Raw genomic sequence first — 13,362 nt, 5'->3', positions numbered from 1 at the left:
TTTATGAGTAAACTATTAAAATAAATGAATTAGCATACGTTGATAATTTTACATAGGACCTTTATTTTGGAAATTAAGCGGGAAACGGACGGACTAGGGTCTTGACTGTACTGTAGTGTTTATATTTTCAAAACAAGTCTTTGCTCAACACAAGGTTAGTAAAAACAACAATGACGATGTAAAGAATGTAACGTTACTTTAAATATTTGCGTTGTAGTGAATAGAGAGACCGCGCTTTGTGTTAGAGGCGAGCGAGTTTAAATGTAACTGCGCATGATACAGCGTTAAAGCGAGTGATCTTTGTAATGAGCCAGAGTCGCCATCAATTATTCTCACACAGTCGAAATGCTGCATATTAGTAACAAACGAATTACTCATACCCTCCTTTTGAATTTATTATTATTCAAGCAATAATCAAAATAATGTAATATGTGTGTGTCTTTTGCAGTATGAACGCTCAACACAATCCTAATAAGAAGGGCAGGGCCGGTGGGAAGGTGAGCCCAGATAGCACCACGTCAAATCAGAGCCACTCCATTAGCTTTATCCCTACCCTCCACATGGATGTAGACCATTTAGAGACTTGCAATAGCTCTGAAACAGTGGTCACTCAGTCCGGTCCATGAAATTGTCAATTTAAAGTCTGGGTGAAATAAAAATTCACCTTATCTGGTCACATATGCAGGGCTTTTCAAATCATTTAGTCTGCTTAAATTACATTCATCTGCCTCCATTGAGTGCCCACATTTGAAAATCCAATCAACACCCAGTGCATAGAACCAAGTCTTCACCTTTATTTCTTTTTTGTATATCCGTAGCACTTGGATATGCGTCACACAGAATGTAAGAAAATATCTGTTGCTAATTCTGATTCATTGTGACTTTATTTCAAACCATTTTGTTGTCTCACTTAACACAATGAAATTTTATGGCAGCATATGTAAGTTTTTGGGCCAACTAGCTAATGCACTTTCAGCTCATTTAGGTCATTAAAAGTAGATCTAGGGTATGATGAATTTTGGTCATTTGTACTCTACCTAAAACTGATTATAATTGTTTTGATATACTTAGTGGTTGAATGATTTCACCCACCTGTATTACCCATAACTCTGTCATGCCATGAAGCTGAGTATGACAGAGTGCTGCAAGCTGTCTGTTTGATGGGCTACAGTTTTATGTAAAGGGCTTCCCCCTTTTTTGCCTATTGTAGTCAGCTTCATCAATCATCTGTTAGTATACAGATCTTCCAGCAAAATGACCCGATAAATCGGTGATCACTCTGTGACCAACTGTAGTTGGCATAGTGTTGGAGAGTTGACACATTTCTCATGTCTCAAATAGTAAGTCTCTAAAAGTTTAATACCAGAATGGTATTAATCTCTGCCACTGATGTCTGTGAGGGTTAAGAGTATTTGCAAGATCGTATGGTATCTGAAACCAAAATAATTACGTGACTATGAGAGTATTAATTAAGGGAAATAGATAAGTCAACACGTTTTCATTACAGGCCTGTGTATTTTCCTAAAATGGCTTAAATGTACACTGACTTTCAAAAGTTAGGGGTCAAATTTTTTTATTCACTATTTATTTTTTGAAAGAAATAGCCTTAAAGACATTTATAATGTTACAAAAGATTTTGTCATTGAATAAATGCTGTTCTTTTAAACCCTTTAATTATCAGAGAATCCTGGAAAATATGTTAACACACACACACACACACACACACACACACACACACACACACAAAAAACGACCCCAAACTTTCTGAAGGTACACTTTATTCATGTCCATAGTCTGTCATTGACCTGACACACTGCTGCATTTGACCTGGAAAAGACAGATAAGCATTAAAGGTAAAAAAAAACATTCTGTTTGAGAACAGAATGTAACTTGCAAAACATGTTACTCTATCATCCCGTATATTATCTGTTCAGCTTAATAGAACATAATTCTTGGGGAGATTAATAAAGAACAATTGTTCTTCTAGCATGAGAGTGTCTGGTGAAGAGACACTATGTGTCTTCGTGTCCAAGGACTTTCACCCTCTACTTTTGAAGTGGAGAGGAGAATTTAAGTGGAGGAGGAGAGCGGACTGCTGTTATATCTCTCTAATTCCTCTCTGTTTCTCTCCCCCACCAACGATTTTATTTGTCGCCTGTGACAGAAAAAGCAGCAGCTCTTCGGTGGTGACATAGGTAAGTTCTGCCCTTCAGCTGGGCCTGGCCTTGGTAATGTTATTGCCATGTGCCACTTCTGGGTGTTTCAGAGCTTTAACCCTGAACACAACACACAAGCACAGCTCTCAAACTAGCACCTTTTTCAGACCAGTGCTTTGCACTATTTGAACTGTGGTGTGCTGAACAACATTAGAAACATCAACGCTGAGCTCCTTCGAGCAACATTAGAAAAATCAAGACCTGTTCTCGCCATGTGCTTCAGGGTAAGATCCATGTATATTAGGAGGTTGGGTATCCCACCTTTTATCCCTGTATGTCCGCTTAGGGTCATCTAACCATATTAATTGTTCCACTTGTGCAGTGCATGCATCAAGCTGCCAAAGAAAAGTAAACTGAAATGCGTTATATTTCAGGTGCCTTTAGGCTCAAACTCAGTTAGAAGACTTACACTGCTGCAGTGTGATCGGCTGACATCTCAACCAGTGTGCTTTTGACGCCGTACTGGATTTGTGGACAGAAAAACAGCTGGCGTCACTGCATTCATTTAAATCTGTTGAGTTTGTATATGTTGTTCAGCATTTGAGTGCAGAGAGTTGTGGCTCAATTGTCTGACCACAAATTTCCATCAAGTGTGACTTTTGCCCAGATGTAGGCCTGGGGGTAACTAATGATTGGGTGCTTGAAGCACTCTGCTAGTTTTGTTTTTGGGATAGTACTGTTTCCATCCCAACAGCTTTGGTACTGTTTCAATAGAGTGGGAATGCTGTCATCTGTGCGTTTAGTCCAGGTTCACTATTCTTGTCCATGTCCTTCTTGATTTTACTGATTTATGTGTGTTTCATCAGTCTTCACCTCCAAGAATGGATCCATCCAGACTATACCCAGTCTGAACAAAAAGCTCAAATTAGTCTTCGATGCTGTTGTTGGTGAGTAATGATGTATATTTTGTCACCACTATATAAATGTAGGCTACTGGTTTAAGATAAAGCATCACATTTTTATTGATCCCTTACTCTAATGACATAAAATATTAATTGCTTAAAATTCCATAAGTTCCTTAATGTTTTTTGGGAGTCTTCTACAACAGCTTTACAAGCATGCAAGGTCAAAAAGCTCAAATATGCATTTATTATCACATAATTTTCCAATGATTTGTTCAAAGTAGTTCTAAAGGGTTCAGTCTCTCTAAATCCATCCTTTCCATGAGTGCATTCTGCTCTGATTGGTCAGATGGCCCAGTCCATTGTGATTGGTCCACTGCATACAGCGTGCGACAGAAACGATATGCCCATTGCAATAGCTCCATATTTTGAATGCTCAATAGAAAATATAAACATTAATTATTAATCATAATTACATGTTGTGATTCAGTGGAAACAGCTGGTCCAAATAAACTGCGTACTGAGCCATCTTTCAAAAGAAAGCGTTTTGTGAATCCCGTGTTGAACTGCCCGAGATTAAAGAAACAAGAATCAGTAAAATGACTGGAACACAAAAAAGATTGGGGTTGTACTGCTGTGGTTCAGCAGAAATAAATAAATAAAATAATTTGAATTGCTGACGACTTGTTTTGGCTGTAAATTCTTCAACTTTACTTCAGAGTCAATTCTTTATTTTGGGAGACTTTCGGCTTTACAACTTTGCAGATTGTTTATATTCATTAACAGCTAAAGTGCACACTGCATGAAATGAAATGTTTGAAATGGTATAATAGGGGCACTTTAATCAACAGTGTCCACAAACGTCCAAAATCAATGTTTCGATATATTCTGATGATCACTGCTTTTTATTTTATTTGTAAATTATATCTAATGAAAATACATTAATTGTTTAAACTATCGTCCCTGTTTCTGTTTTTGTGATGTTTTAAATTGTATAATTTTATAATTATTTTGCTCCCTCAAATAGTTTCTATATGCTTTAAGATGATTTATGTTTAAATATACGTGTGCTTTGTGTTCATAGGCCTGCAGTACATATGGGAGTATAGAAGCCCATCTAAGTCGGTTCCACCCCATTACCAGTGTAAACTGTGTAAAGTTCAGAGGCTGCACAATGAAATAGCTTCTCACATCACTGGCTGGAAGCACAGCTTCAGATACTTGGTATTATTTTCGTAATCACAATTATTCCTGATAGATATCACAGATTATCTCTGTCTATCCTTTTGATATAAAACACAGCCACCATATTGTGTTGGTTTGTTTTTGGAATACAGAAGCAGAACCACAAAGACAAGGTTCCCCATGAGGAAGAGGATGCAGTTAACGATCCAGCCATCAGGAAAGCCATTAAAGATGCTGCTGCTGAAGTGGAAAAAGCTGAGGGAAGAGGTCAAATCAAGGTGAAAGACTAAATGCTGATGTGCTCTAAATATTTTAAGCCTCACACTAGTACTTTTAAATGACATGTTCTTGTCTTTTTTTTTCAGACTGTCCTAAAGGAGCCATTTGAGGTTATGGGATTTCAGGACATGAGTAAGTCAGTTGTCTTCTGTCATACAACATCCAGTCTACAGTAGAGATCAAAATTAGAGACCAATCTATAAATACTTGATTTTTTTTCTGACATTGTTAATCTTCATCACTCAAAATGTGGAATATTCAGGTATATTAGCTGTAGGCATAACACTGTTATACTAACATGTTTGACATAATAACCAAGACATTTTAATAAGAAACTTTATTTTTGTGGTGAACACAGTGATCAGAATTAGAGAAAAGCACGAAAAAAGATTACAACATAAATTTTAGAGGGTTACAGCTGTCAGAAATGAGTAGAAAGTGTAGAGGCCCCTGCTTTGAATGAGTTCAGCACATCTGCGGCCACAGGACATCACTAGTTTCTGTGCTGGTGTGATCTTGGTCCATTCTTCTTCCAGTCTTCTCCATATTTCAGGATCTGTAGTGGGTTCTAAGCTGTAACTTTGCTGGCAAGGATTTTTCTGAGATTTTCAGTTGGGTTTTTAGATTATGGATGTCAACGACTAATCAGTGATTGATTAATTGAGGTTAAGAGACGTGATCAATTAATGCATTCAATGGCCGATTAAGTAATTTCTTATTTTGGGGTGCGTGCAGCTCTTCTTCCTACAATTTATAAATTTGTGGCCATGGTCCATGTTTCATTAATTTGTTCCCTAGATAACCCATGATTTAATAAAAATTTGCGGTCATGAAATATTTTATTTCGCCCCACATATCATGTCTGTCTCTGTAAAAATAGATTTGACATGCCTTAACATGAAATTGATTGGGTAAAGAGATAAAGATACAAACCCATCAGATTTCTATAAAATAGGTTCGTTTTGACAAACAACACTATCTGTTGTTTTGGCAAATAAAAAGGATATGGTCCCTGTAACGACAGACTCCATACTCATCGGGAAAAAGGAGGCGGGAACCGGCGCACAATCAAATGAAACTTTAATTATTCAAAATAAACACAAAACAGCTCACCAGCCCCTCACGGACGACTGGTGCGCACAAAATAAAAACCAAAACATAAAATATGGTCCAGTCCTGGTCCTCTTTCGTCCTTCACTATAGTTGCTCCAGTTTTATATCCTTCCATCTCCTACGTGGGACTCGATACCGGCGGTGGGGCGCAGGTGCAGCTCATCTTCAATCACTACACCTGGCCTCACTCCTCGTTCCCACGCCTCTCGGCCCCGCCCCACTTGCCACAGTACCACAGTAAGAGATGCGAAAATTGGCATTAAGAGTGAATGACAACAAAATAAACTTGGAATATTAGAGACTGAGACCACTAGGATTTGGGAAAAGTCAACAATAAATATTAATACACTTTCGGAAATTCAGCTCGAATGGCTTAAAGCTGCAGTAGGGAACTTTTGATGATCTAGCGGTTATTAAAAAGAACTGCTTGCGTCTTGCGGAAGAACATCGTAGCCGGAACTACTTCTCTCTGTTTATGTCTATGAAGAATCACAAAGATACTGGGTTACTCCGCCGCGGTACCCCCGAAGCAATCTAAAATAGTCCGAATATACACGCTTATTATAGGTGCACCCTAGTGATTCAGGACAAGCCAAAAACACGGTTTGGAAAATGGATTCATGGTGTACTCGCTTATTATGTTAATTTTTCTACATTTTGAACACAAACAAAGTTACGGAGCGCAGCTCTGATTGGTTGTTTTTTACCGGGAGCGCATGGCTTTCTGCAAATGGCAATAGGAGCACTGGGAGGAGCCAGAGGAGCTAGATTTTTTTCACAGATTATCTGTCTCATATTCTACTGTCAGGACATAATGACAGGTTTAACAAATATGTAAAAAATATTTTTTTACAAAAGTTCCCTACAGCACCTTTAAATTCAAAAGCATGTAGCATTTTCCTGCTAGCCAATTATTTATCTTATAAACAAAGCTTTGTACCTCACTTGGGTCATAATATTCACATAAACATGTTTCATATGAGCAACAGTGGAAGTGGTTCACTGACCGCACATTTTAAATGGAGATAATGTCCATTTCAATCTTTGTTTTGAATAGCACCATGAAACCATTTAAAAACACACATTCAGCTGTCTCTGTGACAGGATATAAAAACAGCCAACAACCTCCATTTAAAGTAAAATGATCCCAAATGTAACTACGGCACACTCTTCATTTTATTAAGTGATCATAATTGTATCCATTCAATTTACAATCCTGCTGATAGGCTTTAATTAAGACTACTAATACTGTAATGCCAGTGACTATATCCTCGTCAACATTTGATCAAAACCTTTCATTAAAGTTGTCCTAAAACCAAAATGTGTTTTTGTTTTAGGACAACTTTAACTTTTTTTGATCCACTTCAAATGTTGACTACAATTGCAATAGACACTTTTTGGAGTGTTAAGGTTAATGATTAATTGATTGTTAATTTAAACAACGATTGAGCATGGAAATGGTCGAAAATTGACAGCTCTAGTTTAGATCAGGACTCTGGGCCGTCCATTTCATTATTTCCTTTCAATGTTATTAGCTTCAATGAAGTGTTTTACCCATTTTGCAGAGGGAGCATTGTCTTGCATGAAAATTGCATGCTGATTGTGAGATGCTTGTAGGGAAGGAACCGTATGTCGAAGGAGGTTCTGATAAACATTTACATCGACCCTGCAATTTAGCTGTATAAAGGCCAAAGTATACCCAGGCTTTAAGAGGCCCAACTCCTGCTGCACCAAAACATCTCCCAAACCAAGATACTTCCTCCTTCAGCTTTCACTGGCTTCTTTACGCACTCGGGGTTAAATAGAGGGGTGTTGCCAGTTAAACAGGGTTTGTCATATAATTAATTAAATTAGCTCAAGGTGCCTATTTAACACCAATAACTTGGAGGTATCTGTAAGTCTTCTCTAATTTTGATCAGTGTTATTTTTCAAAGTCTTATTTAGGTTTTTTTATTCCATTTTTATACAAATAAATATATTAAATATGCTTAAACTGCCCTTCTACCCCTGTTAGTATCATTTCTAATAGGACTGACTAAGCATTGACCTTGAAATTTAGGAAATTGTAGGTTGTTCTCTAATTTCGATATCCACCGTACTCCCCATGAATAATTTCCCACCTTGTAGTTTTTCTCATTGAATATCCTGGTTCACTTGGAAAAACATTTTCTAATGGAAGTAAAGCTGGTTGCTAAAAACCCTAAAAGCCTGGCTCTGGTATAACAGTGTTATCGACTGACCCTTACCTTTCTCACACATAAGAAATTGTCAAAATAATGCATTAGCAAGACATCTTTATGTTCAGGCCTTATCTTGGTTACAATAACACCCCTGTACTAAGTAGATACGTGTTTTTATAATTATTGTAAAATATTAATAGTGCAAATTTACCCAGTGTAGACTACTAAACCAAAAGTAAACCAGCTCCAGCTTGTATTTGTTCCCATTCCTCTCCATCTGCATTCCAGAGCTGTTTAAAATCCATGACCTTCCAGTTCCTGGAACCAACTTAAACTTTCAAGCTGGACTCAGACCTCCTACATATATCAGAAATTTGGCTAATATCTGTTCTCTGTGACTTAAGCATAAACATTGGTTTGTTTGAACTCAGAAGGAGTGTCAGTCCCATTAAAAAAAGTTAACAACTTAAGTCATTTGTGGATTAATGCGTATTAGAGATGCGAACCGTTTAAAACGATTCAGTTCATTTTGGTATTTTTGGAAGTTATTAATTACATAATTTTGCTATCTGGGTGAACTAACCCTTTAAATGTAAAACAACTTCAAAATCTTGAATAAGTCAAACGTTATTACAAAAATCGCCCTGCCCTAGCCAGCCAGTTACTTACCTAATGGTTTTTTTTTTTTTTTTCTTAGAGTCCGCACAACCCAATCCAGCATTTGCAGGAGCTGCTAGTTTTCCTGGGCCACCTCCCAGAGGGTTTAAACAAGGTTAGTGTCTAACTAGTGTATTTGTTTGTGTTAATTGAAGTGAACTATCTAGAAAAGTAACTGTGATTTGAAATGTATAGTTGCTTGACTTTTTTTCACATCCTCAGGTGGTCCATATGGAGGTCCCATGGATTTCCCACCCCGGGGTGGCATGAAGCCTGATTTTTCCCCTGGCATGCGTGGGGGTATGGATGAACCCCCCATGAGGAGAGGTTACTCTGATATGGGAGACTTCAGAAGCCCAGGTCGCTTTGGTAACAACATGCCTGGACCAGACAGGGAAATGATGGAAACAGACAACATGCAACATTTCTCTGACGATGGACCCATGCGCATGGGCCCAGATGGCTTTGGGCCTCGCCAGCGTAATGAGGGCAGGGGCAGACCTTTCCCTAATGACATGTCCATGAACAGCAGTAGTGACCGATTGTTGGGACATGGCCCTAAAGGCCCAGAGAACAATAGCCTCCCTACAACCCTGCTCAAATATCTGGTACTGCTCTCTTTTTGAATAACAGTGCTTGTTGAAGCACTTATTGTGTTTATATTATCAGCCATTTGGAATTTGTGTGTTTCCGTTTCATTATTAGGACTCTTTTCGTATTGAAAACGAGGACGATGCTCAGATCGTCTTGAAGGTCACACAGAAGCTCACAGATGTTCTGATGGAGTATCGCCTCAGAAGTATTTCAGCGGTAAAGGCTCTCATTTATACTCTATATTTATTGTTATATTTAATTTTTATTATTATTGTTATATATTAAATCATATTTACTAGCTCAGATCAAACTCAAGAATTTGATTGGAATTTTAAATGCAACTAATTCTTAATGCCACACAATTCTGTTCAATATATGAAAATATGTGTCTAGAATATCAGTTGTTCCAGAGTGCCATGTAATAAGAACATACGATTAGCCTGTATTTCTGTATAAGATTCACAAGATAGGGATGGTCAATTTCTGTTAATTTTCCCAACCGACAATCATTACTTGTTATTTGAACATTAACAGTTAACTGATAAGATTAGAACAATATATTATTATTATTATTATTAAATATTAAATAATATATTAAATAAGACCTGAATGAATGAATGTTTGTGTATTAAAAAAAAAAACCTAAAAACTGATAGTATTAATGTCATTTTTTTTTACTTTCGGTTAATGGTTAAACTTTTAATATGAACATCCCTATTATTAGAGCCAAAACACAATTTTAATTTTGTACTTTTAGTGTATACGTTTAAAAATTGTATTTTAGATTCAAGTTTGGGTGATTGAGATCGAGTATTGCTGAAGCTTTTATCACATACAGTAAACATCTTTACCAATATTTAAAAAGTTGGAAAATGTAAAGATAATAAAGCAATAAACAAAAATGTATCTTGTAAACAAACGTTTCAAACAGATTCAAGTGCAAAGTAATTATAAAGATCAATAGGGAACACTTTACAATAAGGTCTCATTAAGTTTAGGTTATTAACCTTATTTAATTAATATTAACAGTAAGCAATAGCTACATTTGTTGCAGAAGTTATTATTCTTTGTTTAAAAAAAACTGTTAGTTCATGTTAGCTCTGGTCCATTAAATAATAAAGTTACAGCTTTAGATTTTAATTACATTTTATTAAATGTATAAATTAACTAAGATTAATAAATGCTAAAAAGTCTGACCAAACAATAAAGAATCAAATAGTGACACCATAGTGAATACAAAAAATGAATGACTGTTTAAATGATTTAAATACTGTTCAGAAACAAAGTAGCACTGCTGTTTTTATTGCTGTTTATAGCTGCATTTCTGCTCTTCTAACCGTGCTCTGCTGTCAGAGTTAACATGCATTTTCATTCAGTGTGTCTCCTTCACACATTCCTCCATGCATTTCTTATCTGTGTTGGGTTTGTTTACTTCAGTGCAGGTAAACAATAAGGAGTCAAGGAAACTGATTGCAGATTTGTTTTCTGCAAACATTTCTAACACAGGAAGTGGATTATATGCTTGATTTCCTTTGAGGTTTTTATTGAAGGCTTCAGCAATCTCAAACATGTTTCACTAGGTTACTTCTAAAAAATAAGGTTGTATAAATAATTTCTAGTGGCAAAAGTTCCTGCTTTATAGAATGAACAGCAAGCTCTTTAAGAGAATAATAATCTATCTGTCACATGATTAGCAGTGTCTCCAAATTATTTTTTACAGCCTTGATTTAGTTTTGAATTTGAAATGTTTTTTAGGTGCCCAGTGTGAAGCCCCTGCCCCCCATGAACTACTCATCCTCAAGTCTTCAACCCAACTCTAAGGACAGATTCTCCAGCAGCATGCCAGGTATTGCACACTTGAGATTATTTTTTGTTAGTTTGCACATACTCTACTATTGCTAGTAAATGGTTTGATAAATGGACCAAATTAAATAAGTACCTCTTATTAGTGTAGCATTTGCTTTGCTGGAACACCAGAAATATGCATTATTACATGTTATATAATATATGTGTGGAGTTTCCAGTATCATGACCATTACTGTAATATTAAATTACTCATTGTGTTTAGTTAAGCTGCCCACATCTGCTTCTCAATCTTTTCATATCCAACTATCATCTGGAACATTTTGTATCGCCTCTATTACCAGACAGATGTTTCCATGTTTTTTTAATGCCTACTCTGACCAAATTAAGTCTAGATTTGGTGAATTTTGACTTTAAGTTTGAAAACAGAACTGAGGCCATTGATTCTAAATCTGCCTCTTAGGCCTCGAGTCCACCAAAGCGTTTTTATCCAAGACTAGATTTTTTTCTTAATTGTTTTCAATGGGAACATAAGGTTTTTTTTTTTTTTAGCCAGGACCATGATGAGCTGTACATGAGTGTTTAGTGCTCTGCATTTTATGTTTGTTTGCTTTTTTCTCTCTTCCCCTGAGAGCTGATGAAAGTTCAACTTTGGCTAAACACATATCACTTTCACTTTTGTAGTCAGCCATCCAATCACAGTGGAGGATGAACAGGACAAATTCAACAGTCACATCAAGCGCTCACAGCATTTTCGGCTGACTAAAGCCTGGTGTAGGGAAATTTACAGTTAAAACCCAAGGACCGGGTATGATGAATGAAGACCAGGGCCTGTATTCTTAAAACTTCTAAGAATCCTCTCAGAAAGCTCCTAATTTAGCTTAATTTCTACGTAGGAGTCTTCATTTAAGAGCAATTCAGGACCAATCTGAGAGCAACTCTAAGCGAGGAAAATACAAAAACTTCAATCTTGAAGACTATGAATGGCTGGTTGTCCAAGAAGGGGTGGAGTAGTGTTTTACTCAGAACATTTAGGTTTTCTAATGTCTATGTGAAAGAATCAAGCTGCAAATGCTACAAGTATAAACGCCTCGTCCAATTGGGAGGTGTGCGTGCATCAGTATTGACTCCTGATGCAGAGCCAGGCAAAAGTAGAAACGGCTTAAAAATGCTTTGGTGGACACTGCCATGCAGAAGATGGCCGCAGTAAGACAAAAATATGCTTTTGTTGGGGTACATTTATTTTTTTTCTGATGCTGGTGATCATTTCAACCCTTCTCTTGTAGAAATAGAGATGAGCATAGAGGCTAGTAACAAATTAGCAGAAATAAGCAACATTAATGTTCCCATTTAAACAATTTGTCATATTGGGATTTGTGAATGCTTAAAGTTCATTTTTACTTAGACTGCTCTACCTTTGACAGGTCCGTCAAGATTCTACAACTGATCATTCATCTGATGCATGCAGTCAAGACTTGGAAGCAAACTGCTTTGCCTGTTTTTCATATGGCATTTTTTTTTAAATTTTTTTTTACTTTTAGGCTGCTTTTTTTCAGTATAGACATAGGTAGACTTATTTTAAATGTTTTGTTTTTTCCCTTTCTCTTTTGACTGAATAAACTGATTTGTAGCAACACTATTTTAGTGAGTGATTAAACAGTCTTTAAGCTAAGTCAGTGAAATCCGCAATGTGACTGCTTGTTTCTAAAGGTATTATGACATAATGTTAAAAATAAATTCATCATTCCTTACAGAAGTTTGTTTCTCATGTATGATTTGTGGGTACAGTTTCTATATCCTTGAACATGTCCATACTTTAACCAGATTGTCCCAAAGTTTGAACAAAACATCTCCTTATCTTTTAGCATCTGCATTGTCTTACAAAGCTCACTGTTCTCCAGTAGAATTTAGGCTATTCATTTGCTCTTCAATGAACTCCTGATATTCGTAGCCTACTCACACTGGGAGATGTGTACACTGACACTGATCTAACAATATTGATCAAAAGCAGCATTCTCAATATTTTAATTTAATTGGGGTTCTACTTGAATACTCATGTAGGGCACTTTTGATTCTCCCAACAAATTGCCCAGGAATTAGTGCAGTACCATCTGCACAAATGATAGTACTTCAGTGTTATTCTGCCTCGGCCTTGACTGCTCTCAGTATAGCTTTATTCATAAAAAATTAATTTAAGACAAAACAATGGTATGCTGCTGTTGATCATATGGATTTCATAAGCAGTTCTTGTGAAGAAGTGGAACCCTGGATCCAAGGTGGCTCTACAGTGGGGAAAATATTAATTTCATATTATTTCATGCTAAGTATACTAGAAACACATTTACAGTATTGTTCAAAATAATAGCAGTACAATGTGACTAACCAGAATAATCAAGGTTTTTCGTATATTTTTTTATTGCTACGTGGCAAACAAGTTACCAGTAGGTTCAGTAGATTCTCAGAAAACAAATGAGACCCAGCATTCATGATATG

At 36.6% G+C, this 13,362-nt stretch overlaps 1 protein-coding gene across 2 annotated transcripts; it reads left to right on the top strand.

Moving 5' to 3' along the window:
- Nucleotides 1-50: 50 nt before the first annotated feature.
- LOC128030650 (uncharacterized) lies at nucleotides 51-12,625 on the top strand. Of its 2 annotated transcripts, XM_052618447.1 has the most exons (12): nucleotides 51-154; nucleotides 449-497; nucleotides 2,165-2,195; nucleotides 3,023-3,103; nucleotides 4,143-4,282; nucleotides 4,396-4,521; nucleotides 4,609-4,654; nucleotides 8,513-8,587; nucleotides 8,695-9,080; nucleotides 9,178-9,282; nucleotides 10,822-10,912; nucleotides 12,294-12,625. In XM_052618447.1, exons 2-12 carry the CDS (start codon nucleotides 450-452, stop codon nucleotides 12,314-12,316), a joined length of 1,152 nt encoding a protein of 383 aa, XP_052474407.1. In that variant the 5' UTR covers nucleotides 51-154; nucleotide 449; the 3' UTR covers nucleotides 12,317-12,625. The 2 variants fall into 2 exon arrangements, with proteins under 2 accessions (XP_052474407.1, XP_052474408.1); XM_052618448.1 differs by lacking the exons at nucleotides 51-154; nucleotides 449-497; nucleotides 2,165-2,195 and adding an exon at nucleotides 504-843.
- Nucleotides 12,626-13,362: the final 737 nt, after the last annotated feature.

Source organism: Carassius gibelio, chromosome A16, assembly GCF_023724105.1.
Source record: "Carassius gibelio isolate Cgi1373 ecotype wild population from Czech Republic chromosome A16, carGib1.2-hapl.c, whole genome shotgun sequence".
NCBI classification, from domain to species: domain Eukaryota; kingdom Metazoa; phylum Chordata; class Actinopteri; order Cypriniformes; family Cyprinidae; genus Carassius; species Carassius gibelio.
This window is presented reverse-complemented; position numbering and strand designations above follow the sequence as displayed.

Coding starts and splice junctions, on each gene's coding strand:
- LOC128030650 (XM_052618447.1), top strand. CDS start 450: ATGAACGCTCAACACAATCCTAATAAGAAGGGCAGGGCCGGTGGGAAG. Junction 498..2,164: donor AGGGCAGGGCCGGTGGGAAG/GTGAGCCCAGAT, acceptor CGCCTGTGACAG/AAAAAGCAGCAGCTCTTCGG. Junction 8,588..8,694: donor TCCCAGAGGGTTTAAACAAG/GTTAGTGTCTAA, acceptor TCACATCCTCAG/GTGGTCCATATGGAGGTCCC.